The sequence below is a fragment of the Typopeltis vanoorti genome, chromosome 6 (assembly GCF_054136105.1).
Source record: "Typopeltis vanoorti isolate ZY-2024b chromosome 6, IOZ_Tvanoo_1.0, whole genome shotgun sequence".
Taxonomy (NCBI): domain Eukaryota; kingdom Metazoa; phylum Arthropoda; class Arachnida; order Uropygi; family Thelyphonidae; genus Typopeltis; species Typopeltis vanoorti.
In genome coordinates this window covers 148968559-148994021 of record NC_143554.1, presented here as the reverse complement: position 1 = coordinate 148994021, position 25463 = coordinate 148968559, and the positions used below count along the sequence as shown (strand labels likewise).

The 25463-nt window shown below is 34.6% G+C and overlaps 1 protein-coding gene across 1 annotated transcript; it reads right to left on the bottom strand.

Moving 5' to 3' along the window:
• Positions 1 to 6079: 6079 nt before the first annotated feature.
• Positions 6080 to 10909, bottom strand: LOC150106080 (TRAF-type zinc finger domain-containing protein 1-like). Its single transcript, XM_090393827.1, has 4 exons — positions 10755 to 10909; positions 9996 to 10154; positions 7732 to 7884; positions 6080 to 6326 (listed from the first exon to the last, which is right to left on the bottom strand). The coding sequence occupies exons 1-4, from the start codon at positions 10857 to 10859 to the stop codon at positions 6267 to 6269; spliced, it is 477 nt and encodes a 158-aa protein (XP_090249953.1). The 5' UTR covers positions 10860 to 10909; the 3' UTR covers positions 6080 to 6266.
• Between the last annotated feature and the right edge of the window lie 14554 nt (positions 10910 to 25463).

The following is a 25463-nucleotide window of genomic DNA, read 5'->3' as shown; positions in this document are numbered from 1 at the left end:
ATGACGTCATTTTTCCCTGTTGTATTAAGTGAATCAACAAAAATACAAATTAGAGAAGAATAATAACAGCTGTATTAATTAATTTAAGATGTTCACACATTAAATATCGCATAAGCGATTTAGTTAGAGTAAGAATATGAAAAATTACATCTGCAAACTAATCGTAGAAATATTTTCCAAGAAGAGTTTTGCACCAAAATTCCTGCCATGTTTTTGATCTTTATCGATGTCTCAGTATGATGATGACAGTACCACTGTTAGGCTATATGTCGCCCATAAAAAGGACAATCTTTGCCGCCCCTAAACTCAAGAAAATATGTAAGATTAAAAACAAAAAGCAGTGGTTTTATAGTTGAAGTATACAATTTTGCCACCCTTCAAAGTTGCCCCTCCTGATCATTGCTTAGTTTCTTAGTGGGTTGCAACAGCCCGGATGAGTAATGAGGATAATTCCCTAAATGTTGCTTGGGCAACTCAACAGGGTTCTAATTTCCATCATACTCGCAATCACTCTTGTTGCGATGAGTATCATAATTGACTCAATAATTACAGAATCCTTCTGTAATTATTCAGTACCTGCTTTGTATAATCTGGAATGGATTAGTGGTTCTCAAATAGTCTAACTCTGATTTAATCGAAAATGATTTATGTGCAGTGTGGTAGTCTGCAACATCTTAATGGAAGTCGGTTAACTCTAAACATGACACCTGTTTCTTTTTTTTTTTTGTAGTCATTGCTGTCATTTAGCATGCATTTTCAAAAATGTGGGGCTCTGTGCAAAATTTGCAATGCAATTATATATACCACCAAAAGGTTTTTGTTCATTATGAACAATGCAAATAGACAATTTTTCCTTCATATATTTCATTTTGAAAGGCACGTTTTTTTATAAAAAAAAAAAAATAATAAAAAATAATCACTGAACAATGGAATAATATAACATGATTTGTATTCATTAAATGAATTCCATGTACTGAAAACGTGGTAAACCACACAAACCAAATATCATTATTTACAAAAAAAAATGACTCTAAAATGCCAGTGATGTCTATAGGAGAATTCGTTATTTTAATTATTATCGTAATCACAATTTTGATGTTTGTTCTCTACAAAAAGGTTCGTGTATTATCTAAGCGTTAATACACCCACAGTACTAATAATGTACTCTGCTTGGAAAAAAGTCAACTGACACTACAATGTGAGAAACAAACAGCCATAGCGCTCACTTTAATAAGATGTAGAACTTTCACTGTCATGAGTGCAGCAATCCTAAGGGGTTTACTTTCCACAGGCGTACGATAGCGATCAGTGAGAATTTTTGAACCATTGTTACTGTGGGTATGTAATGAGGTTCTGGACTGGTATGGGGAAGACGTCCCTTGATCTCACCCGGTAAGCGACGTCCGCCCGATATGTCGGTTTATCACATGATGATAAACCGACGCTCCAATTTATCCCACAGATGTTTAGTAAAATTGAGATTAGTCAAGTGTGGTGACATCCAGGTCCACAAACTACGCACTTACAGCACCAACAACCCTATGACACAGTACCTTATCTTTCTGAAAGAGTCAATGGTTAATTCCGTAGAAACAGCATAAAGTAGAAAGCATTGCATTGTCCGGAATGTTCAGATACCTTTCGACGTTCAATGTTGGTGGCATTAGAAACAGAGGTCCGAAGCCAAACCATGACCAAACCATCACACAGCCCCCCCCCCTCCCCGTTTCATAGTTGGGGGTTTGAGTCTCTGGTAGTTCACCGGGCATCCGCTACATCCACACCCATCCATCTGCTCCGTACAGGGTGGAGCGTGATTCGTCGCTTCATAACATAGCTTTCCAACCTTCTACGTGTCACTGTGCACGCTCTTTGCACCATCGAAGACGATTCTACATGTTCGTTCGGATAAAGTGGGACTTGCATATGACAGTCCTACCGTCGAAACTCATGTTGTGAGTCTCGATTTTGAATGTTTTTGTGCAGATTCTTGTTTCAGTTGAAGCCTGGAACTCGACATTCAACGTGTCGGCGGGCTAATGGCGGTTTTTACATATTAACTTTCATAGCACCCTAAGATCACGTTCGGTGAATATGGTGAGGTCGTCCACTACGGGTAGCAATTGCAGTTGACTGCTTGTTTCAATCTCAGTATGGTGTCACTGACTGTTGATCTAGGATGACCCGATTTATCAGCAATTTAACGAACAGATAGGCCTGCAACATTGCATCCTATCACAAAGTCTTTTTCAAAGTCGGGCAATTCTTCTCGCACCCATTTCACCCATTGATTGCTTTACAACTCTAGGTGATGGGATTTCCATTAGAAACATGAAAAAAAAAGTGTTTTAGTTTTATTTCAGTTTCAAAAAAGAATCATTGTTCTCACATTCTTTTAGAAACATGAATCTCATTGACTAGAGTGTTAAGTTAATTATTTATTATTCGTAAAGTGGGTGGAGTAAGGATGACGATCCAATATCCCTATTTAAGTGAAGCAATTTTATTTGTTTATAATGAAAAGTAATACAGAATTCAGCCACAGTTTCATTACTATCATTGTATAATTTTAATAGTTTGGAATTATTCAAGCAATTCTCAGTCATTGACGAAACGATGGATTGAGAAACCTAGGTTCAAATCCGGTCTAAGAGGCGAAGACACCCATGGACACGGAAGTTATTTCTTTCGGAAAGTCGGGTTTCTCATTCTGCGAAACTGACAGACTTATAATAGCAATATTTGCTTTGTCATAATTCCAGTTTACCTAACGTCACTCTAAGCACCTGTGATTCCATGACTTATTCCCAACCACCCTACTATTATGGGAACTTATTCAACTTTTTAAGAGAGGCTGTATTTAGTAAGTATCCTCTCCTCCACGGCCTGCACACGATAAACAGAACAGTATGGAAAAGATTGCACTTCTATTATTTTCCGAGAGTGTGGAATTCCGTAATTATTTCTGTAATTTTTTTCTCTTTTTGAAGATATTTGACAAGTTTCGTGAAAATTTTCAAATAGTTATTCCTACAGAGGTGCACAAATTAAGAACAGTTTATTTATATTATTTGAAGCGTAATGTACAGGGTGACCATAAATTAACTTTCCCTCTTTGGATATCTGTAGCTAAAACTAATACACGAAATGAGACCACATTTTATATTGACACTTTCGAAGGCATGAGGAGATGAATTCTGCGAAAACAAGATTTAGTACCAAAAGTCGCAGACAGGGGAAATTTTGGCACTGGCGGAGACGAACGCAATCACATACCTACCCTCAGTGTGCTTTACTTGTTAAGTTGTTTTACCTTAAACAGTGCAATACCGTATCGTCCCATTGGGAATTTACAAGGCCTTATAACCTGCGTACAGTCCTATGTCAACTTTAGCACTGAGAGCTATGATTAAGAAGTTTGAAGAAACTGAATCAGTAGGAGTTAGACTTGGCAGAGGACGGAAAACAGTGCAAGAACAGACAGTAATAGACGTTGCTACTGTGTCCGACGACACAGGGACCAGTACTCGTCCAAGCGCAAGTGCCATAGCTCGCAAACTTGATATGGCTTATGGTACAGTCTGGTAAATCTTACGGAAAATGCTTCACTTCTATCCTTATAAATTCAGTCGTGTGCAAGCACTAGCTACCGCAGATTATGATAAGCGCATGCCCTTCGCGCTAACGTTTCTTGCCCGAATAGAGGTCGACAGTGACTGGCCTTGGAGAATATTGTGGGGTGATGAGGCTCATTTTTATCTGAATGGGTTGGTCAACTCTCACAGCTGCAGAATTTGGGCATCTAAACATCCCCAAGCTATCCAGCAAGTACCACTGCATTCTTCAAAAGTAACCATGTTGTGTGTAGCTTCACAGCCGATTTCATAATAGGACCATACTTTTTTGAGCGTTTTACCCCTACAGGTTCTGTAACCTGCTCTATTATTGGAGAGATTTATCGACGAATGCGGGAAAATTTTGTCATTCCTGCATTGCAGCTAAGATAATGTTTGGACTCAATAATTTTTATGCAGGATGAGCAACGCCACACATTGAACGTTCAGTACAGCGCGTTTTACGCCAGCATTTCAGTAATGAGAGGGTTATCAGCTGTAGAGCATGTCGCACACAGGATACAATTTGTTGTACACAAGAAAGGTCAGCACATTGAAAATCGTGTATGTGGTCCAGGGGACCCTGATTCTGATGAATAAAATATTATTTCCTGTGAGTTCAATCACTACATTAATTTTTGTGTCTCTTGCAAGTTGTTGTTTTAGTTTAATTATTATTATTATTATTATTATTATTATTTTCATTGTAACGCGCCACATATCCAGCTGGAATGAGTGACGCGGCTTTTTCTTACACCGTCGAAATGTTATTATTCCATTTTATATGGCTTTAATAATTATCCGCTTGTTTTCGGCTCCGCCAGCGTCAAAATTTCCTCTATCGGCGACTTTTGGTACTAAATTTGTTTTCCCGGAAATCATCTCCCCATGCCTTCAAAAGTCTCAATACAAAATATTGTCTCATTCCGTGTATTGGTTTTAGCTACAGATGCCTCCAAAGAGGGAAAGTTATTTTATGGCCACCCTGTATTTTAATGCCTTAATTATCTTCATATTTGAACCAAATGATTTGCATGAGATTAAATTGAGTAACGTGTACTTCATTGGTCACTGGCGCACCCAGAGAGGGGACCAAGGGGAACCTTCCCCCAAAGAAAAAGGAAAAAAAAAAAAACACTAGAAAATTTTCCAAAAATTCTTTTCGTAATTAAAATTCATTTTTTTTTATTATGTTGTGTCGTGTCTTCTATTTCTATCCTACTTATGTATTAGCGATCATTGCAGATGCTCAGTCATAGTCATCTTTCCAAGATTAAATCTTCAGTGCACTACTGTTATTGGTACAGCACTTCCAAGGTTTGTACCAAGGCATAGAAACCAATTGTTCAAAAATTCTTTGTAAACTGAGAACAAATTTCCCACAGTTTCCAAGCTATGAGCATTTGATTGAAAGGAGAGGTTCGTGTCATCGAGCTTATCCAATCGATTATACCTTGTTGTAAACATTGATAAGAGATCTGATGACGTTGATAAATGAACAAGAGGTAAAGTCTGTTTATATGCAATTTGCTGATCAACATCGGATCGAATAGCTTTGGGATTTTAATTTGTTTCTGAGGTAACTGGAAAACTATAATTTTTTTTTTTTTTTTTTTAAACTTCCCATAAATGAAGTGACCGAACCAGTCATATGTTATATTACAAGATATTCGCAATCTGTTTGCAAGATTATTTATATTTTCTTCCAGTAGCTGACATCAGAGAACGAACGGATTCTTAAATCTACACGAAAATTGTTTTTCTTTTTCGGTAATAATATCTCATTTGTCTTCAAGCTAAACGTTAAATCACTTTTGTCTCTTTCATTCTCAGCGTGCATATTAAATTGATAAAATAAATATATTTTAATATATGCTTACATTTCTATAAATTGTCACAACGTCAACATCGAAAGTAATACGAGTTGGTTTGAATAGACTTATTTAAAATTAATAGTTGCTTTAAACCATTTAACTGTTTAGCATAAATTGCTAAGGGTATTTACTATATGAATATGATTTTAAAAAATACGAAATACAGGGCTAATTGAAATAACGAACAAAATTGGAACCAAATAATGAAGTGTTTATCTTCTACTAAAATATTAACTTCTCAGATGTGACGTAACTGTTTAAACAGTTATTTACTTTTTCCTAGCAATATTGAGGAATGTTTAACTATTTCCAGCGAAGTTAAACATGTTTACAGTTTCATAGCAATGTTAAATTATTTCCTTGGAAATCTTACAGACCATTTAAGAAAAAGAAGTGCGCTTTTTTAACTTGAATAAATTATCTTTCAAGTTCTTTATGTTAAGCCTATAATAGTTTTTGCATCAGTTCCTTTGAAGCATTTTTGTAGTGTTGTAATATTAATTGAACATTTAGATTTTTAATTATTTTTATTTCAGGAATAATGTGATATTTTCCAAAAGAACATAAAAGACTTCTGTGCTATTAGAAACAACTGATTTTATTATATTATATTTGAGATTCTCAATTTTTCTGTGAATATATGTCCAGATTTTTTTTTTATTTTAAGCAAAATGGGGAAAAAAAAAACTGTAGAAATTGCTTTGTGAGCTTGCTGTCAATCGCTTAGAAAATTCGTTAAATGTAGTTTTACTAACACTTTGTTTAAAATATTCGAATTTCATTCATCGCTAGAACAATTTTCGTCATTGTCTTCATCCCAGTACGAAAAATCTTCATTCTGCTTTTTGCGAAAAAAAAAAAAAAAATTGTTTAGCTTTTTATGGATTGGTGATGATAAAATTATTTATGATTTTTTTTTCATTGTAAACTTAATTATAGTTTGAGATTTGTAAATCAAATCCATTTTTGGATGTTGTTATTTTCGTCCCAAAATTCGGTCAGATTCTTCGGAAAAAAATAATAATAAAACAAAAAAAACTGTTACTTGAATTTGATTCTGAGAAAAACCAATGTGGTACTTAAATGCTAATGGCTCTGTCAATAAATCGGTTTTTAAGTGCGTGATCTGTTTGCTATTAGAAGAGATTGTATTGTTAGTTTTTTTTAATACATTCATCATTCTTGTAAAATAAATATATTGCATCGATTTTCCTCAAAATTTTGTATCAAAACTGCAAACAAAATTTCAATAAATAAATAAAAATCTCTGCTGTATGATTTAAGAATAAATTACTTTTTTTTTTACAATTACAGTTTGTAATGATAATCAGGTCTAGCGATGGCTTTGATACATTATCTGTATATTATTAAAGTAATTGTTAAAGGTTGTGTTTTGGCAGCTCATGCTGATATTTAATTAAAGATGACAAAAAATTATATTTTTTCTTAACCTTTATCCAATTGTAGACCAAACTCTGCGCGTCACGTAACCTCACATTTGATCTACTTGTATATAGAATCTAATGACTTCACATTAAATGCTTTAGTATCCCATTCTTTCGGATGTGTATAATGCTTTGCATTATGGGAAAGTCTACTATCCAGATCGCTTTCAATCTTTGTAGACAAGCAGAACTGCTTGTCTACGAAGTATCGGAAAAGTACCACGGAAAAGTATCCACCGAATGGTACCGATGAAGGTCAAGTCATTAGGAGCTATACCATAGGCAGACATCTGACAAGCCCACCCTGCCACTGAAAAGAACCCTCAGCAGCGGCTGTGCCGAATGGCAGCCTTATTCCAATATTGAGCAGAACCGCTCATATCCCAACGAAAACATCCACTTCAGTCGCCTCACCTCTGTGGAAACCACTTCTTCAGTGACTTCCCTACTTCAGCACAAACGCGCATTAGTGGGAGCCAGATCCAGAAGGGATACCAAGCGTGTTTTAAAAATCATATCCTTCTCATGTACAAGTTACGAAGAGGAATAAGAACTTGCTATAAAAACACTCTGGATTAGAGATATTTTTTGAAAGTTCACATGATTAGAAATTAAATGTCGCTTATTTTCATATATTCTCTGATAACTGCAATCCGTGTTAAGAGTGAATGTATTATCATTTATTATTTCTAGATGGTATGCAGGGAAATAATTATTAAAACCACTAACCGATACTTTTATCACTCCTGTACAACAATATTAAGTCAATTAGGAAAAGAGAATTTCATAAGTTCTTACATCATCATCGCCGTGTAGAAATTTTGTAGAACATTGCTCATGTCTCTCGCACTTAGAACATTTCCTTTTTCGTCTCCGTCTGGCATTTCTATCAATCCTGGCGTTGCTTCGAAGAGAATCTTCGCTGTCAGAATTGCACTTATTTTTATGTTCCTAAGAAAAACCAAGAAATAAATGAATACTAACTTAATGTATAATACAAACGCAATAAAATTCGTTTAAATTTGAGTAAGAGAAACTGGAGTGATTAATTTAAAGGGAATAATATACACCAATAAAACAGCAATAATAACGTCTTCGCATTTCTCAGTGTGCTGGTCCCACTCACTGGCTAATTCAGTTAAAGTATTCTATAAATTAATATTAAAAAGTCTTATTAATTTGGTGGATCAAATGAAATGATTTCACCTTTACTGGATTTTGCAAAATACATTGTAAGGAAAGATAATAAGCCAAATCCTCTGCTTCGAAAGAAATCATCGTGTACTCCCATGGGAAAGGTGCATTGTGCCATGTAACGAGTCACGTGTTTGTGACTGGTATAAATTGGAGGAATATGATGCAATATCAGATGAACTGTTTCCGTATGAAATGGCTGCGAGAAGTTAATTAACGGCTAATTATTGACCTGAGATAACCCAATTTATCAATAATTTGTCAAACAGATTGTCCTGCGACATGGCATCCCGTCACAACGCCTCTTTCAAACAAATTATTGATAAATTGGGTTATCTCAGGTCAATAATCAGTGATACCATGCTGAAATGGAATTGCAGGGAGTCAATTGCAACCACAGTGGACAACCCAACCGACACGTTGATGTGGAGTTCCGGGCATCGACTCAACACGAATCTGCACAAAATCATTCAGAACCGAGGCTCACAACATTGGTTTCCGTGGTAGGACCTCAATATGCAAGCTCGACATTACTTAAACTAACATGATTTAGGTGATATGGAGCTTACATTTCACGGTGCAAAGAGCGTGTATAGTGGGACGTGGAAGCTGAAAATCTGTGTTTCCGCTACACCCTCTAGAAACTCAGTGAATGCCTCTAACCTGAGTAGGTAATTATGAAATACGGAGGTGGCAGTGTGATGGTATGGTCCCATTTTTGCTGCTTTGTATCGGATCTCTGTTTGTGCTACAACGAACACTGATCTCCGAAAAGTATAAGATACCTAAACTGGGAAATGCGGTGATCCCTACTTTATTGCATTTCCACGGAACTGACCATTGTCTCTTTCATCAAGACAAGTACCGCGTCATCAAGCTACCTGTAACAACCTGGTTTGTGGAGATGAACGTCACCACACCTGACTTGCTTGCACAGATGATCTCAACCCTGTTAAACATCTGTTGGATAAACTGGAGGGTCGGGTGAGAGATGGGCCGCCCACCCCACAACTGTAGGCCCCATTACAAGTATACAGGACAAATGAGCCAAAATTTCCAATGATTACTATCGTACTCATGTGGAAAGTATGTCCCGTAGGATTGCCGTAGTCATTGCATCGAAAGAAAGTCCTACATCTGCTTAAGGTGGGCGCCATTGTTTTTGGTTCCTCACACTATGATGTCCGTTGACCTCTTCGTAATCATTGTAAAAATTTGTTAAATTAAATCTAGGCCTCCTTATTTCATTTGATAGTTATTGGACAATGGGTTCTTCCGGTTCAGATAGTAGGAGCATTTTTACGAACTCTTCCTGAAGTGAGTTGCCTTGGTAGTTATGGAGGTGCCTCTGATCTCAAATTGTTTTCCTCTTCATAGCCATACAAACCAATGAAACAGCAAACTATGTTGTTAGGATTATCACTATTGCATTACTTAAGTTCTCATAATGCCAAGTTGCTTGGCTCTTGTAGGAATATGAGTTAGCACCTTAGGAAAAATTTCAAGCGAGATGAGAATAAAAATGATGGAAGTATATAAACATACACTGATTGTTTTTTCACTAAATTGTGCTGATAATATTGTTTTGTAAATGAACTGCCAACCTTCAAAACAAAGTCTATTGATAAACGATTATCACTGAAACTCTCCTGATAAAGGTGACAGAGAGAAAATATCCATTTGCTATTCAAATAATGTTAACAGATATGAATTATCACGAAGCAGATTATTACTGAACGAAAGTACGCATTGTTTTAGAATATCGCTTGTTTACCAAAGTGCAATGCTAACTGTCGTATGAGATTATACTCGTGCAATCGATATTTAGAATTCGAATTAGTTTTATTGTAAAATCTGTATTTGCTTACATTAATATCCGCTTTGCTGAAAATCGCTTGGCAATAAGGACAAGTCACGTGCAGCTCAGGACATCTTTGGGATAAGTGCTTTGCAAAATTTTTACGATGAAGTCCAATCCGACAATGTGAACAATGAATCTCAGACATCTCGCACGTATACTTGTGTGTCTATGAAAGAACAGAACAAAATAGAAGGGAATTAAAATATACAGCATATAATAAACATCAAATTCATACTCGTTCCGTAGTTAAATTTATATGACTTATATTATATCTCTAAGGGAATACGAAACATATAACTATAAAACTTTAACATGAGAAGGAGTTATCCTTCTCATGTTTTAATCCATTACATTAATACGCGTTTACTGTATAGAATCCAGTTTCTATACAGGTAAAAAAAATGTCATTTCCGGTATCATAAGTTTCTTTTCTCGAGGATAATACCAAAAATTAGAATCAATTTTGGAAATGGTGTGAAAGTTGTTGTCAATTTAATTTTAAATAAAAATAAACCTTACTTCATCCACGAATAGTGCACTACAAATAATGCACTATACGTTTACGACCTTCCGCGTAAAGGAATCATATAAGAAAAGACCTTACAGGGGATGGTTTGCATAACACACACACGCACACAAAGAGAGAGAGAGAGAGAGCTAGAAAAATTTATCCGGAGCTTATGTCTTTGACATATCGTTTGTTTTCACAAACCCCATCATTCATAAGTTTTTATATAGCGAATGTTTTCATTTCTATAAACTTTACCTCAGAATCTACTTTTGGAATTCTCTTTCTGCAGAATGGACAAGTCACACTAGTTTTGGAAGAACACTGCACCTTTATATGACCATCTGATGTCTTACGAGTCATCTCTGTATTGAACTGATGGCAAATTACCACATCTAGGACACACTGATTATTAGGTCCTGTGAAGATTTGAATATTTTTTAAATTAAATAAATAAATATATATACAGGGTGTTCGGGATAAATTTGACATATTTATAATTAATTATATTTTTCCGTAAGTTACATGTATTAACACACACTTCTCTTCATTTAAAAGTTTGGACCCTTCTTCATTCATATACAAGATGTCAGAAAGGATGGATAGCTGGAACCCACCTGAATCATGGAAGAGAATAACTTGTATCATGATGATTCGTGCCCGCCATCAAAATAAGGATATTACGACTGCTGCCCAATGCTCCCTGAATACAGTAAAAACAATCAGGCATGAACTAGAGACTTGCAATGGTGACTACGAGGATGTAGCAAGAAGAAAGATCCCTAGCAGACGATCTGATTGCGTTCGTACAGCAGAATTCCTCGCAAATCTGCAGGAACAGGTGTTGAAGAACCCTGGCATTGGAATTCGGGCTTTGTTCGTGGAGTTGCTAACTGTAGTCAAGCCCTGGATAACAAGGGTAGCCAATGGTAGGCCGTATGTATGGCAGCAGGATTCGGCCCCTTGCCACAACTCTGGGAAAAGTCAAAAATGGTTGTCTGAAAATTTCTACGACTTCACCAGTCCAAATGTTTGGCCTCCAAACTCCCCAGACCTTAACCCCATGGATTATTTTGTATGGGGCGCAGTTGAAAAAGACACCAATCGCACTTCCAGTAATACAAAAGCCCAGTTAATGGATAAAATTAAAACAGTTTTTGCGGCCCTTCCCAGGGAGACTGTAGCATCAGCTTGTTCGAGGTTCCGAAGCAGAATTGAAGCTGTGATCGATGCTAATGGTGGTTATTTTGAGTAAATCTTGTTGATAGTATTGTAATTAACTCTGCCTGTAATGTTTTTTTGTCAATTCATTAAATTTAATAGATACAAAGAAGATTTTCTTTTTCCTTACGAAACTGTCAAATTTATCCCGAACACCCTGTATATATATATATATATATATATATATATATATATATATTTATTTATTTATTTATTTACTACATGATGACACTAGTAAATGAACTGCACAGATCACAAAGGCAGTTCGCCCTTGTTTCAGTCTCCAACTTTTAAATACGACATGCTAAAATTAAAATTAAATGAATAAAAAAGTAAAGCGGATTTAAAGATCTATGAATGCTTTTAAATAAATGCTATTAAAAGACCACAATAGGCTAGTTAATAAAATTTTCAAGAGAAAAAAAAAGTTAAAAATCACTTACCATTGCCTCTCCTGTTAGAAACACTGCAGCTAAACAATTTAGCTTATATAGTCCTTTTTCATTATATTTTAATTTTTATCACCTTGGAAACCGAAACCAAAATCAATGTTCCACGTGCTCCAAGTATACAGTATTAGCCAATTACAGATCCCATATCTATCATGAATTTAGAGATTAAACTACGATATTTACCGAACTGCGGAATAAATGAATTGGTGCATTGATAGAATAGATCCTAGATGGCGAACCTATGGCACGCGTGCAAGAGGTGGCACATCCATGAATTTTGCTGGGCGTCATATGTTACGGGTGATATCCTTTTATACGCTTAAAAATTATTCAACCTTTTTCTTTTTAATTCTTATTACAGTATTTACATTATTATTACAGTAATACGTATAAGTTGAATTTTGTTCTACACGAAAGAAACTAACCAACAAACACAAAGCTTACTGTAGGAAGAAGGTCGAGCAGTTGAAAATCACAGCTGATGTTAACCCTCCTACCAATGGCTGAGGGGCATAATGACATGACTGATATAAAACAACTGTGTTTAATTGCTAAAACGTTTCCTTATTTAAAAGCTTATTAATTAACTACGCAAGTTTATTATCTTTAATATTTTTAGCATTAGTTGCAACTTTGTCAAAACACGTGGCTTCTAAACATATATTATTAAGAGTAATATATCGGTCGTATCTCTCATATCTGCCCGGTCTTCTTCCTACAGTGGGCTGTGAATAAATACAATTTTTCTTTGTGTCAGTCGACTCATTGTAGATCAGTGTTTCTCAACCGCCAGGCCCAGGTATCAATTATACCGGGCCTCGAGAGGAGTAGTATAGCAACCACTCGGAACAAGATGAAGATCAACATAAGATAAGGAATCGTGACGTGCTTGGGTGATAAGATCAATAACGTCATTGTGTGTGTGACATCATGGTTTGGAATATTTGGAATTTTTCTGGTGAACATATGTGTGTGTGATGTCACGTTGTTTGTTTTGTTCGTATATGGTTAGAGATAAGGAATCGTGTCGTGATTGGTGGGACACTCTGAACAAGATCAAGATCAAGATAAGATAAGGAATCGTGACGTGGATGTGTTTTGTTATCAGATGAAGATAAGTGAAGTCATTTATTAGTTGTAAATAAGTGACGTTATTGTTTTGAATGGAAAAGGAAGATATATTAGTGGATAAGGAAACGTGGCGTGATTGGTGGGACACTTTAAACCAAACAGGGGTAGGGTGAATGGGGGGAAGCGACGTCAGTGTCTTCGATGTGTATTGTTATGAGTTGTAGATAGTAAATGGTTTGCATATGGCATTATGGGTGATAAATATTAATAAGATAATGTTTGGAATTTCGCTGGGCCCCCCCTTCTGTCAGGAATATCACGTGGTGTTTTGGGTTCGCGTAGCATTGTGGGTGTTACTTAGAGATAAGCAATCGTGACGTTATGTGTTTGGAAATTTCTGGGGAACATATATCTCTCTGTGATATCACATTATGTTTTGGTTTGCCTATGGAATTGTGGGCAATGTTTTTGAGATACGATATCTTGGAATTTTCCCAGGGTGACACGCATCCTCATTTTCATCATACTTTGTCTTTGGTTGTCTATACATGGGTGTACTAATTTTCCAATACAGTTTGGGGTATTTCTCTCCTGGTAGAGGGTGGGAATTCTTAAAGTAGAGTCGTGATGGCGGCAGTGATTAGGCTTTGCTGAATAATTCAATTATATGCTGGTGTCCTTCAAACACAGAATTTTTTTTTCTCATATACATAACTCATCCGAATATTTTGATCATAAAATTCATTACTTTTCTAATTAACGATATCTTTTTTACAAAATGTTTGGCTATTGGTATTTTTTACTTTACAGTCAAGAGAAAAACTAAACGGTATTTAAAAAATAAATTAAAATAACTGGAGAGTTAAAGGATTACAAAACCTTTTTTGTATGTATTCTAGAAATTCTAATGATAATTTAAATTACTTACCGTCTTTCCAGAATGGCTCTCCTAAAGACGAATATACCAAATAAGATATTCCAAAATAGTCGTATTTTATATCCACAGCACAACACAAACACTCACACATGAGATGAAACAACAATATTTCTGTAAATAACCAGAAAATATAGTTGACTACATCGTTTAGATTTTCACCCGCTTGGTTCTGTTTGTTTTCTTGAAGATGACTCTTTAATTTCCGGTCTTCGTTTTCGCTCCTCATTTCAGACTATGGAACTGTAGTTAGTTATTTTGTATACAACTAATCACATCCTGTATTAGATGACTTGCAGTATTCTTCATAAGGTATAATTTCCTCTTTTTTTTTTCATGCACTTCTGGAGTTTCTCTGATTACTGACATCGTGGAAGAAAAGTAAACTCAGTGCTTGCCTTTCTGTTAATCTCATTTATTTCCGGTCTTAGTCTGTAGTTTAGTCTGATTGTATTAATCACATCCTGTAATATATGAGTTGCGGTATTGTTCAAAAGGTATCATTTTCCCACTGCTGGATGTTTCTCAAACACTTACATACGACTAAGTGATTAGCATTAGCATTCATATGATTGTGATAACACATATCCTAAACTTATTCATTCCTGATTAAGGATTTTATACACGTATAGTTTTCAAGTAGATGGCTTGTTTGTTTTCCTTTTGTGTAGCTAGGAAACTGGAATTTATTTCATATGCATATTAGCTCTGTAATACATACATCGTTAATTTCTGTGTTACCATTTATTTTGTTGTATTATTATTAACAAATTGTATTTACTGATTCTAACATACAGAAATTAAATAAAGTGAAAACGACAATTTTTTTTCTTTCTCATTCTTCCAATTTAAGATTCGCGGCTTTTGTAAGAGTTTGGTAACGTGATGGGTTAAAATTTCTGCAGTCTCTCTGTAAAATTCTTATCTTAAGGGATAAGAATTTGTTTGGGGAAAGGTAAAATTTGTATTTCTGTTATCTGGAGAGTATACATCTTTTTTCTATACCAAACTTTAACAGTTTAAGTCATGTTTTTTGGGTTAAATTATTTGTGGTCTCTATGTAAAACCACCAACAGAAATTTCAAAAGAAAAAAAATATTTGTATTTTATTCATTTCAAAAGACACAATTACATTATTAGCTATCACAACTGTCTTTTTTTTCTTTTATCGTTCTTCTAATGGAATAGCATGTTGTTGTCAAGTTTTGAAGGAAAAAAAAAAGCCTTTTGACTGCCAGTCATATGTTTTTAAACTTTTGTCATGTACAAATGTCTGAAAAGAAAAGAAAAATGTACCTTCTATTATTTTCTATACCAAGCTTTTGTAAGAGTTTGGTAACGTGATGGGTTAAAATATCTGCAGTCTCTCTGAAAAATTCTTATTTTACTTTGTGTGGGGGAAAAAAAAACGCGTTTTTAAAAAAAAGAAAAAACATAAAAATAATCATAACAATACATTAATGATGATGGGGATACAATTTCGGTGAAGGAGTAGCTTTAATTACAACAGAAGTTCACAGCCAAGAACAAAGAATACCAAATTGTCAGAGCGAATGCGGAATATTGTTTTGCAAAATTTAATTATTTATTCTAGTATAGCTAATTAAAGTACAGAAAAATTAATTGTGTGCTTAGATTCCTTCCGTATTTGTTGAACTCTTCTATACCAATAACAAAAACAATATATATATATATATATATATATATATATATATATATATATAGAGAGAGAGAGAGAGAGAGAGAGAGAGAGGAAGAAAAAATAGTCACTTGTGAAGGAAAGATATATGCGAAAAAGGAATATTACTCGTAGAGAGATAAAAAAAAACAGTTTGATATTAACAAACGGTAATATCTAAAGCATATGATATCACAAAATCATGTGAAATGAAAAGGATGGACTATAAAATGCGCCTCTCGAAGAGGATATATATTTCTTTATACAACTGACTACTTCATCTTCAATTGAAAGCCCTTATTGAAAGATTCTTCCTGTCCTAGACAACATTGGAACTCAAACATTAAGAACTAATATTAGGTGGTTCTCACCACTTAGTTATTGAGAGCTAAGTCAATAATGTGGAAGTACTAAGACTTGGCCAGTACACCGATAATCAGTAAAGTCAAACAATACAGCATTAGAATAATAGAAAAAAATAAATATGTAACAAAATGGAGGATTGAATAGGAGGTCCAAGAAGCACGACTGTTTAAAATATGATAATGCAGTGCATTTCGGGAATAGGTATGGTATTGCAAGTATTATCAGAAACTTCCCTTCTGTTAGCTGTTTGCACAGAAGACAAAATAAGAATATGCAATCTGTCAAACTGGACGTAATTCTGTAAACAACAGAGCACCAAATATAAGAATGAGATTATAGCAACGGTTGATGTTTCTTACTCATGGATGGAGCATATAAAATTACATCTAAGCATATACTTGATTGCAGCGTATATCCGCCGCAAATAAGATATGCTTAGATGTAATTTTTCTAAAGAATATTTTTCTTCTTTCTATACAGTTTGAAAGATTTCAATTCTCTCCCTGAATGATAATGGAGGTATGACCTAATTTAATTGGTCACGATTTGCTTAATAATATTGCTGGAGGTGTTCCTAATAAAGGGGCCACTCAGTGGAGTTGCAAATGACCATCTTAACCTAAAATATATTCTGGTTAAGTTGAACAAGTTAGGTAAGTGTGATTTATGAAAGGACTAAATCGATTAGTTTATTTAGTAGATTTTCTCTAAACTTTTTAACGAAATTTTCTTTCACCTTTCAGATTAAAATATACAGCAAAGTCCATAATAGGTTTGTCCTTCTTATCCATACAGTGGATCCATACGTCAAGATAAATATTATTTCACTTTCACATATGGAATTGGAAGTCTACAAATCTGTAGACTTTCAATACAAAACGTAAATTTTCAGATCTATAAATTTCTTATAGATTTGCAGATTGTGTCTTATTTTATTATTCTTATTATTACAAGATTTATCTTCCATGAGTTTTTTATAATTTAGTCATATATTTATAACTCTTCTGTATGACTAGCTCGATGACAAGAAAAGAAAAATAAATACTTCTATTAAGTACTTTGTTTGAAGAAAAAAAAAAGGAAAACATGAAACTACTTTAATCAAATGCTTTATTTTGTCACATCAGAAGTACAAATATTTATTTAAGATACAATTAATTATAAAACTTATATAAGCTGAAATTCTTTGGGAATTCTTCATAAAATCTGATATATATTTCAAGCTGATAGTAAAAAAAAATTGTTAATCGTAACTAAACTTTATTTTTCACCCAGAACTGCCAGAACTCTCAGAGTTCATTAGATTTGTTCAAATATATTCATAATTTTCATACTCATTATCATCATAATCACTGTCCTGGAAAAGCTGTCGAAAATGTTTTTTAATATTTTCATTTCATTATAATATTATTTCATGTCAAATAAATATTAATTGAATCAATACTCTTCGGAATGTTAATGGCGTACAATTCTTATAAATTATTTATATATTATGGTTTAAGGTTATTAGTCGTTTCGCATTATTGAATACTTTTTTATGTATGAGAATTATTCTTCCCAATTTCCCGTCGTTAGGAATTTCTCCAGAACTAAATACTTGGCTTTATTCAATTAAATAACTGAATAAAACTAAATAATGTTCAGGGCGATCAAAATTAAACTATCCATGTTTAAGGATAGCTTATGCAGCGTCATCCACTGATCTAAATATTGCGAGTCTTTCCAGGAATACGAAGGAATTTGTAGGAATGCTAAAGGCGAAGAGACATCTGAATAAAAAGATGTAGTTTCAAAATTCCCCACCATGATGCAGTGTAAACACCAAATGCATGGAATTTGCATACCGCGCAACTCGGCAGGTGTTAGGAGAGTTTAAAAAAGATGGACACGGGATTTTCGCTTCATTCTGTTGTTAAACCCATCCACAGGGATGACACTAACCTTTCTCCAACGTACTTTACTCGTGAAGCTGTACGACCTAAACAATTGCAGTGCTGTTGCTGCACTCCGCGCTTTTCGTCTCTTGAACAAATATCGAGGAAATCCACAATTCCCATGTGCTCTGCGACGAATGATCAGTCGTTTTGAAGAAACGAGATCGTTGGGAGTCACACTTGGCAGAGGTCGCAAACCAATCAGTTCGCAAGTGAATGAAGTTGCTACTACTGTTGTGGAGCAGGCCATGAATAACAGTGTTGGTACCTACAGTGTACGTGATATATCAAGACACATGGATACACAATTATCTCAAATCTTCTACGGATGATACCCGATCAACATAACCTTCAGACAAGAGTTTCAACCGCAGAACCTTGAAAGTCAAGTGACATTCGCTTTAACATTCCTTGCTCGAGTTGAGTTAGACGTTGCGCGACCGTGGTTGATTTTGTGGGGAGATGAGACTCACTTTCATCTGAAAGGAACTCTTAATTCCCATAGCTCCAGAGTATAGGCCACGCAAAACCCGCATACAATCTAAAAAATTCCTTTGCATTCACTCAGAGGTTACTGTCCGGTGCTGGTTTACAGCCTCGTTTATCATTGGACCAGTCTTCTTTGAGGACAATCGCCAGTCGTCCTGTGACCTCAGTTACTGTCGAGAGCTATCGCGATATCATAAACAATTCTGTTGTGCTATAAAACGCAGCTACAGCAGCGTCTGTACATGGAATCAATCATTTTAATGCAGAATGGGGTCCCTCCAGACTTAGTCGTCTTGTACAGGAGGTTCTTCGAGAACATTTCACGGAAGCTTGAATGGTTAACCGTGCATTTCCCACTGCATTGCCATCTCGTTTTCCAAATCTTACCCATTTGATTTCTGGCTCTGGGGATTTCTCAAAGGCAAGGTTTATCGGGACCATCCTGATAACTCGCCAGCGCTGAAGAGTAACATAACGCAGCATGTGCGCAATATCACTGGACTGACTAGCTTCGTTCTGCCGTTCAAGATAATGTGCAATACCTTTTCGGTATAGCACGAACTGCATCCCGAGAAGGGCAGCACATTGAACAGTACAGCCTGAATGATAATAGAAGTGAATAAAATTTGTTATTCATGCTTGTGTCGCTTTTTTCCTTCTTACACACACACACACACACACACACACACACACACACACACACACACACACACACACACACACACACAGAAAAATTACTACATCTACATTCACTACATCACACAGCGACGTCTGGTTGCGAATTTTGGAACTACCCTTTTCTTTTCGCAGCTAACTCTTCCGCATGACGCACATCTATTACCGCAATGTTTTGAAGCATTTGGATCATGGCTAGTGTTTTACAAGGCGTTAAACGGGGATACTTTAATTTTGATCACCCCCTGTATGTGAACTACACTATTCCTGATTGCCTTGTCTCTTACTATGACGTGGCATATCATCACCTGTAATAATGATATCTCAGAACACGGTGGATTTACAACTCATTTCTTTATTTTCTTAAATGAATATTTATACACCGAAAACACTGAAAAATCTTGCTTATTTAATGATGAATTTACTTCATGTATTATCTTCTGAGAGAGTGCCTTACCGATAAGAGCAGTTTATTCTTGTTGATCAGTATACAAGATGTAATCGCGTGATTACACTGTTTCAGAAGCGATGCCACCTGTTCTGATGGCAGTGTGTTTGTGAAAAATGGAAGTAAATTATTGTGTATTAAATTCTTTTCGGGAAAGGAGAGAGAGAAAGGAAAAGAGAAGGAATTCTTCTTACAGACGAGCTCCGATTTTTTTTAATTAATATATTGCTTAATGTCTAGAAACTATAGAACAATTTGATTGTCTCTGATCTTTTTTAAGTAATACAGTTCAAGAGACAAGCTCTTTATTATATTTAAATGTTATTCAATCAAATATCAACTACGGGATAGTTCTTTTTCTAGAGTAAAACATTTATGAAGATAGATTACAAATTAAAACAAATCTGAGATGATCCGTTTAATAAATAGCAACACGGACAACGAGATAGTACAAATACGGTATAGCACATGTTATCTGTTCTTTAGGAGACTTTCAATATTCCTGGTTAAAAAACTGAAATCGAGTATGCTAGGGAATATTACTCCTTTATTCCCCTAATCATTTAAGATAAATCCCCGGATTTTGTTCAGGAAGCCATGAGAGGGAATAACAGTAGTGCATTCCTTATACGAAGTGAGAAGTTGTCTATGGATTAGGCATTATGGTCCTTTTTTCTAATCTCTGTTATTCTATGTGAATTAATCATGTGATAGATGTTTCTTTCCTTTTGCGTGTGAGGTCGCTGAAGTGTTTTTTCTTTCTTCAAAACATACGATAGTATGACCTGTGTTATTAGAACACGTTAACAAAAAAAATACCGTAGACATGTGATAATTATGAACTGGATTACTTCTATAAATATTTACGTATCTACAGAACAATCTATGGAAAATGTGTATACGGAATCTTCAATAGTTTGGAATGTCTTGTAAGCAACTGTCACTTTATATTTTATTTCAATAGTGAAACGAACTAAATGTTTTCGATATACAGGATTGAAATGGAGTCTCTGTTCGGAATGTTGGAAACGTGGCGACCAGTACTATTATATCAGAAATAAATTATATAGAAGTAAATATTTATAATAACTAATAACAACTTCAAAATTATCTTCGGCTTCCCCTGCACCAAACTTCCATCTCGCCTTTGCTTGTATACTGTACTTTTAAATTTCAAATTTCATTTTATTCTATAACTTCCAGCGAACATAGTGCATATTCATCAGAACTATAACATAACCATTCTCTGTTTTAATTGTTGCGTTGTCATTTATTAATCTCATGGTAATAATTTGAGTGTCGTTTGTAGAGAATTTATTACAATTTTTCAGTGTTCTTATTTCTAAACTACTGTGCATTGTAAAAAGTGGAGAAATATACGTTATGTTATTATTATTATTATTATTATTAATTTATAATTAAGCTTAATGAATAATTTCACTTCATCGAGACCATCTTCAGATAGTATCCTGAATACACATATAACAACAATGATTGTTGACTTCTTGGCGAGTTTAGTAGTTCTGGTACCACAGAACAAGATTTTGTTGTAATCTATGCATAATGATAATTGCAAACATCAGGTTCATGTTGTTGTCAAATCATTTGATTACTCCACGTTGATATATTCCCTTTATGTCATTCCATGATCATTATCAAATCATCATCGTAACCTCCTCATCATTTTCCTGCAAAATCGAAAAAAATAATTCCATCAGATTCCGTTGATATTTGAATGGATTATAATTTGTGCATTCACTTAGCAGTTAGTATTTTTAGCAGTATATATATATATATATATATATATATATATATATATATATATATATATATATATATATATATATATATATATATATATATATATATATATATATATATATATATAGTACAATCTGAGAATATAAACATTGAAGTAAGCAGTGAATTTTGTATGTCAGATTATTAAGATACTGTTAGATTATCATCTAACAGTATCTTAATAATAGACATCTCCAAGAAGTCTAATGATGAATCCTACAACTACTGATAGCCGAATGAAAAAGAAATCCATGTCACTACCTTCTCAAAAAATTCATTCTAGAAATAAATAAATTTCTATACTGAAAATGCAAAGCAAGACTTTCATTTTCCCTCGGGATTTTTTTCTTTTAAATTATTGAATTTAAATCAGTTAAGCATAAAAAACGACCGTTTATAAAACCATAAAATAAAGCATTTAAACTCGCTTTTGTTTAGATCTTTGTGTCAGTGAAATTTTAGGAAAATTAAAACTGGTGGAACATATACTGAAGATGTTGTGATTCAAATAGGGCCCGGCCTAAATAATCGAAATGAATTTCCTTTCCGTGATGCAGTCTGATAAATTAGCATCCATGAAGGTATTAGAAAAAGCTGTGGTGATGACATTCAGAAAGATTCAGAAAATGAGCATACAAATCAACAAACTTTAAATACGATGCGGAGTATTGTAACCTAATGGACACTTCCTTATTGACCTATGTCACTATTATTTGCAAGGCCTAGTCCATTCATTCATTTCTCATTCGTTTCAGATGGGTTGAGTTCCCTTATTAGGGGGGTCTAGCCAATTTAATGCAGTCGGCTGGCCATTTCTCTGCTGAATCCCTCTAAGGGTATTTTCTGTCTGTAAACTGTGTAGTGTGTTCGAGGAACGGGTTATCTCTCCTGAGGGACGTAAAATCAGTTTCTGAGAGAAAAACCTTCCGTATGATACCGGCTAACTTACCATTTGATTGAAAAGAGTTAAAAAAAGGTTCTTATATCATAGATGTGATTGGAATCCAATCACGTCTACGATGATACCGAGGATCCAAATCCTAGTCAATACTGTATAATGATACCGTGTTGCTTGCTGTACTCCTGTAGCCAAATGTTTTTCGTCTGATAGAAGTTGCTGTTACTGACTTTAAAATGACAAACAAGTTTTCTAAGATCACATGAACAAGGCACTGTTCGAAATTTTGTGTAACATCTTAATGAAGTTCTGGTCTGAGAGGACATTTGATATTTAGTGTTTAAGATTTGCATATAATGGCGATTGGTCATAATATATATGAATTCATTAGCTTATAATACTCTTTGGTTCAAATTTACATACGCTTTTGTTGTGGTTATCTGGATATTTTACACCATTTTAACTGAAAAAGAACAAACACTTGCTGCTTGTTATCATTTTGGCCAGCAGCGAATGAAGTAAGCATTCCCAATTAGCATGTTTTTGAGTGAAACGAAAAATGTGAAGAGCGTTTTAAAGAACATGGAAGAAGACAAGTAAGGAAATTTGAGAAACGTTTATTAGATTTCTCGATGATAGCTTAACCAAGAAAGACAAGATTTTGGAAGATTTCATTACAAAGACTGAAGTAGAGTGGTTTAGATGCTCTTTGAAGCTTCAGAAGTAAAATTAGTAACGACCCGTTTAATGTCACAAGTTGCATTGGAGGCGAAAGCATCACTTAAGAAAATACATGAAGAAAATAATATGTATATCTTACATTAGAAAAGCCGCATAAATATGGACAATGGAGGACGAACCGATGGTTGTAATGAATCCAAGGAATTCGACAGATAACCTGGCTAATTGTAGACTAATCTCTCTCTTTATTATTATATCATTATCAAATTAACGTATTCTCTCATCAAGCAACCAGTCTCAACCCACAGCAAATGCTAGGACGAAAATATTTATCTTATACATCACATATAAATTCACTCAGAAATTAAAGTAGAGAATTTCTTTCATCTCAAAATCTCAAAATCTACTGACTACATCTGAGATAATGACAAATATACATGTGCTGATCACACTGCCTTATGTCTTGTTTATTCTATTGTAGAATGCTGAGCTTTTTTGGAAACAAACTCCAGTTAAGATGTGTGTGTGTGTGTGTGTGTGTGTGTGTGTGTGTGTGTGTGTGTGTGTGTGTGTGTGTGTGTGTGTGTGTGTGTGTGTGTGTGTGTGTGACAATTTTAACTGAAAAAGAATAAAGACTAGCTGCTTATTCTCTCTCTCTCTCTCTCTCTGCCAGTCTCTTTCGTCCTTTATTTTCAGGCTATAACGATTATTTAGCTCACACAAAGATTTTTCTTACAGTTTATCTAATATTTCCCCTGCTACAATTCTTAATTTCTTTTGAAGTTAGATAACGTGGATAGTCAACTTAGTATGGATATGATATATGTGAAGGCTCAGATTTTTTTCTCTTTTTGCCTTTCTTATGGCAGCACATAAACATTGTGCAAAATAATTGTCCCTTGATGAGAAAGCAAATTATTCTACACAAACAAAAATTGTTTTGGTCCTTTAACCAATTGATTAAGTACTTCATAATACATATAACACTTCCTGTCAGACGTGTATATTCCTGTGCACTAAGGGAATTGTCAAAATTTAAAATTGGTTTTGAACCTCATTGATCTCATTCGTGGAAGCTAGACTCTGAGAGATATTGAAACCTAAATCAATACAGTTCCCATGGCGTTTCATAATATTCATTACTGTGCACTAATGCTACATATTATCAGAAATAGTGTAGCTAGAAACGCCTTTGGCATAAGCATTGAGCACAGTTGATTTTTATTATTTTAAGTTTTCATTTGTAACACAAACCCACTTGATATACTTCTCGTTTTCATCTTCCATTCCATCTGATTCTATTCCATGAACAAGTTCGCTCGACAAGTGCTTTCATGAACTACTATCTTTTCTCTTCATAAATAATATAATTTATGAATCTTTAAATCGCTGGCAACAAGCAGCAGTAATTGTATGACTGTATAGTTCAGTCCGTTAGACGAGTTAGTGAAGAATATATTAAACTGTTCATCTCTCTATAGCCATATTGGCCTGTCAAGTTCAACGGTCAAGAAAAGACATCGAAGAGTACACGAACAAATTTGGTGACATCCAATGATAATATATCTACTCATCGAATATTGTTTTCTCATCATGAGTTGCTGGTTGTACACATCACACGAAAATCTTTATGGAAGATGAATTGTTAACTTAATGTAGATAGATATATTTTATCGTCGATTGAACTAATGAATTTGGCATTTTGCAGACCCCTGAGTGTTTGGTAAAGTTGTAGGTAATATGTGATTAAAACGCTGGGGAATTACTCTTTTCAAAATATGATTTGTACGGAAGATTATTAAGGTGTAGCCTTTTTATTTTACCAGAAGAGGTCATAGAATTTCATTATTTAAGGCATCGCTTGTATATCAGCTGGAACTGCTTGTTTTAAATATTGGTGCTTTTTATAAAATGGTGGAAAAAGTATATCACTCACTGACCCACAAGCCCCATATTCTTCCGTTTACAGGTAGGTCATATTTTAGCACCAAAGATGAGCATTCGTATCCCGCTTGCAAGTACAAAAGCGTGGAGTAATTGCAAGCAATCTTGTTATCCTTCAATGAACAAATAAACTCGGAAAAAATGCATATAGGAATGGAGATATATTGTGAATTATACCGAAAAATAAGATATTAGTAAAATATTTAATTGTTTATTCGAGCTCCAACATTCACAAAATACGTTAGTATGAAACAAAAAAAAAGTCTGGCATATTCTTAGCAACGAGTTGCTCACATTGAATGCAAAAGTACGTTACTGTTATCAATGAAAAACAGACTACAACAGTGGTGCGAACCTTTTGATGTCAGCGTGCCAA

Bases quoted from the DNA above. Each gene is read 5' to 3' on its own strand.
- LOC150106080 (XM_090393827.1), bottom strand. From the start codon at position 10,859: ATGACTCGTAAGACATCAGATGGTCATATAAAGGTGCAGTGTTCTTCC. The intron at 10,155-10,754 runs GTAAAGTTTATA...GTTCTTTCATAG, and splicing joins TTCCAAAAGTAGATTCTGAG to ACACACAAGTATACGTGCGA. The intron at 7,885-9,995 runs GTAAGCAAATAC...GGTTTTTCTTAG, and splicing joins TCAGCAAAGCGGATATTAAT to GAACATAAAAATAAGTGCAA.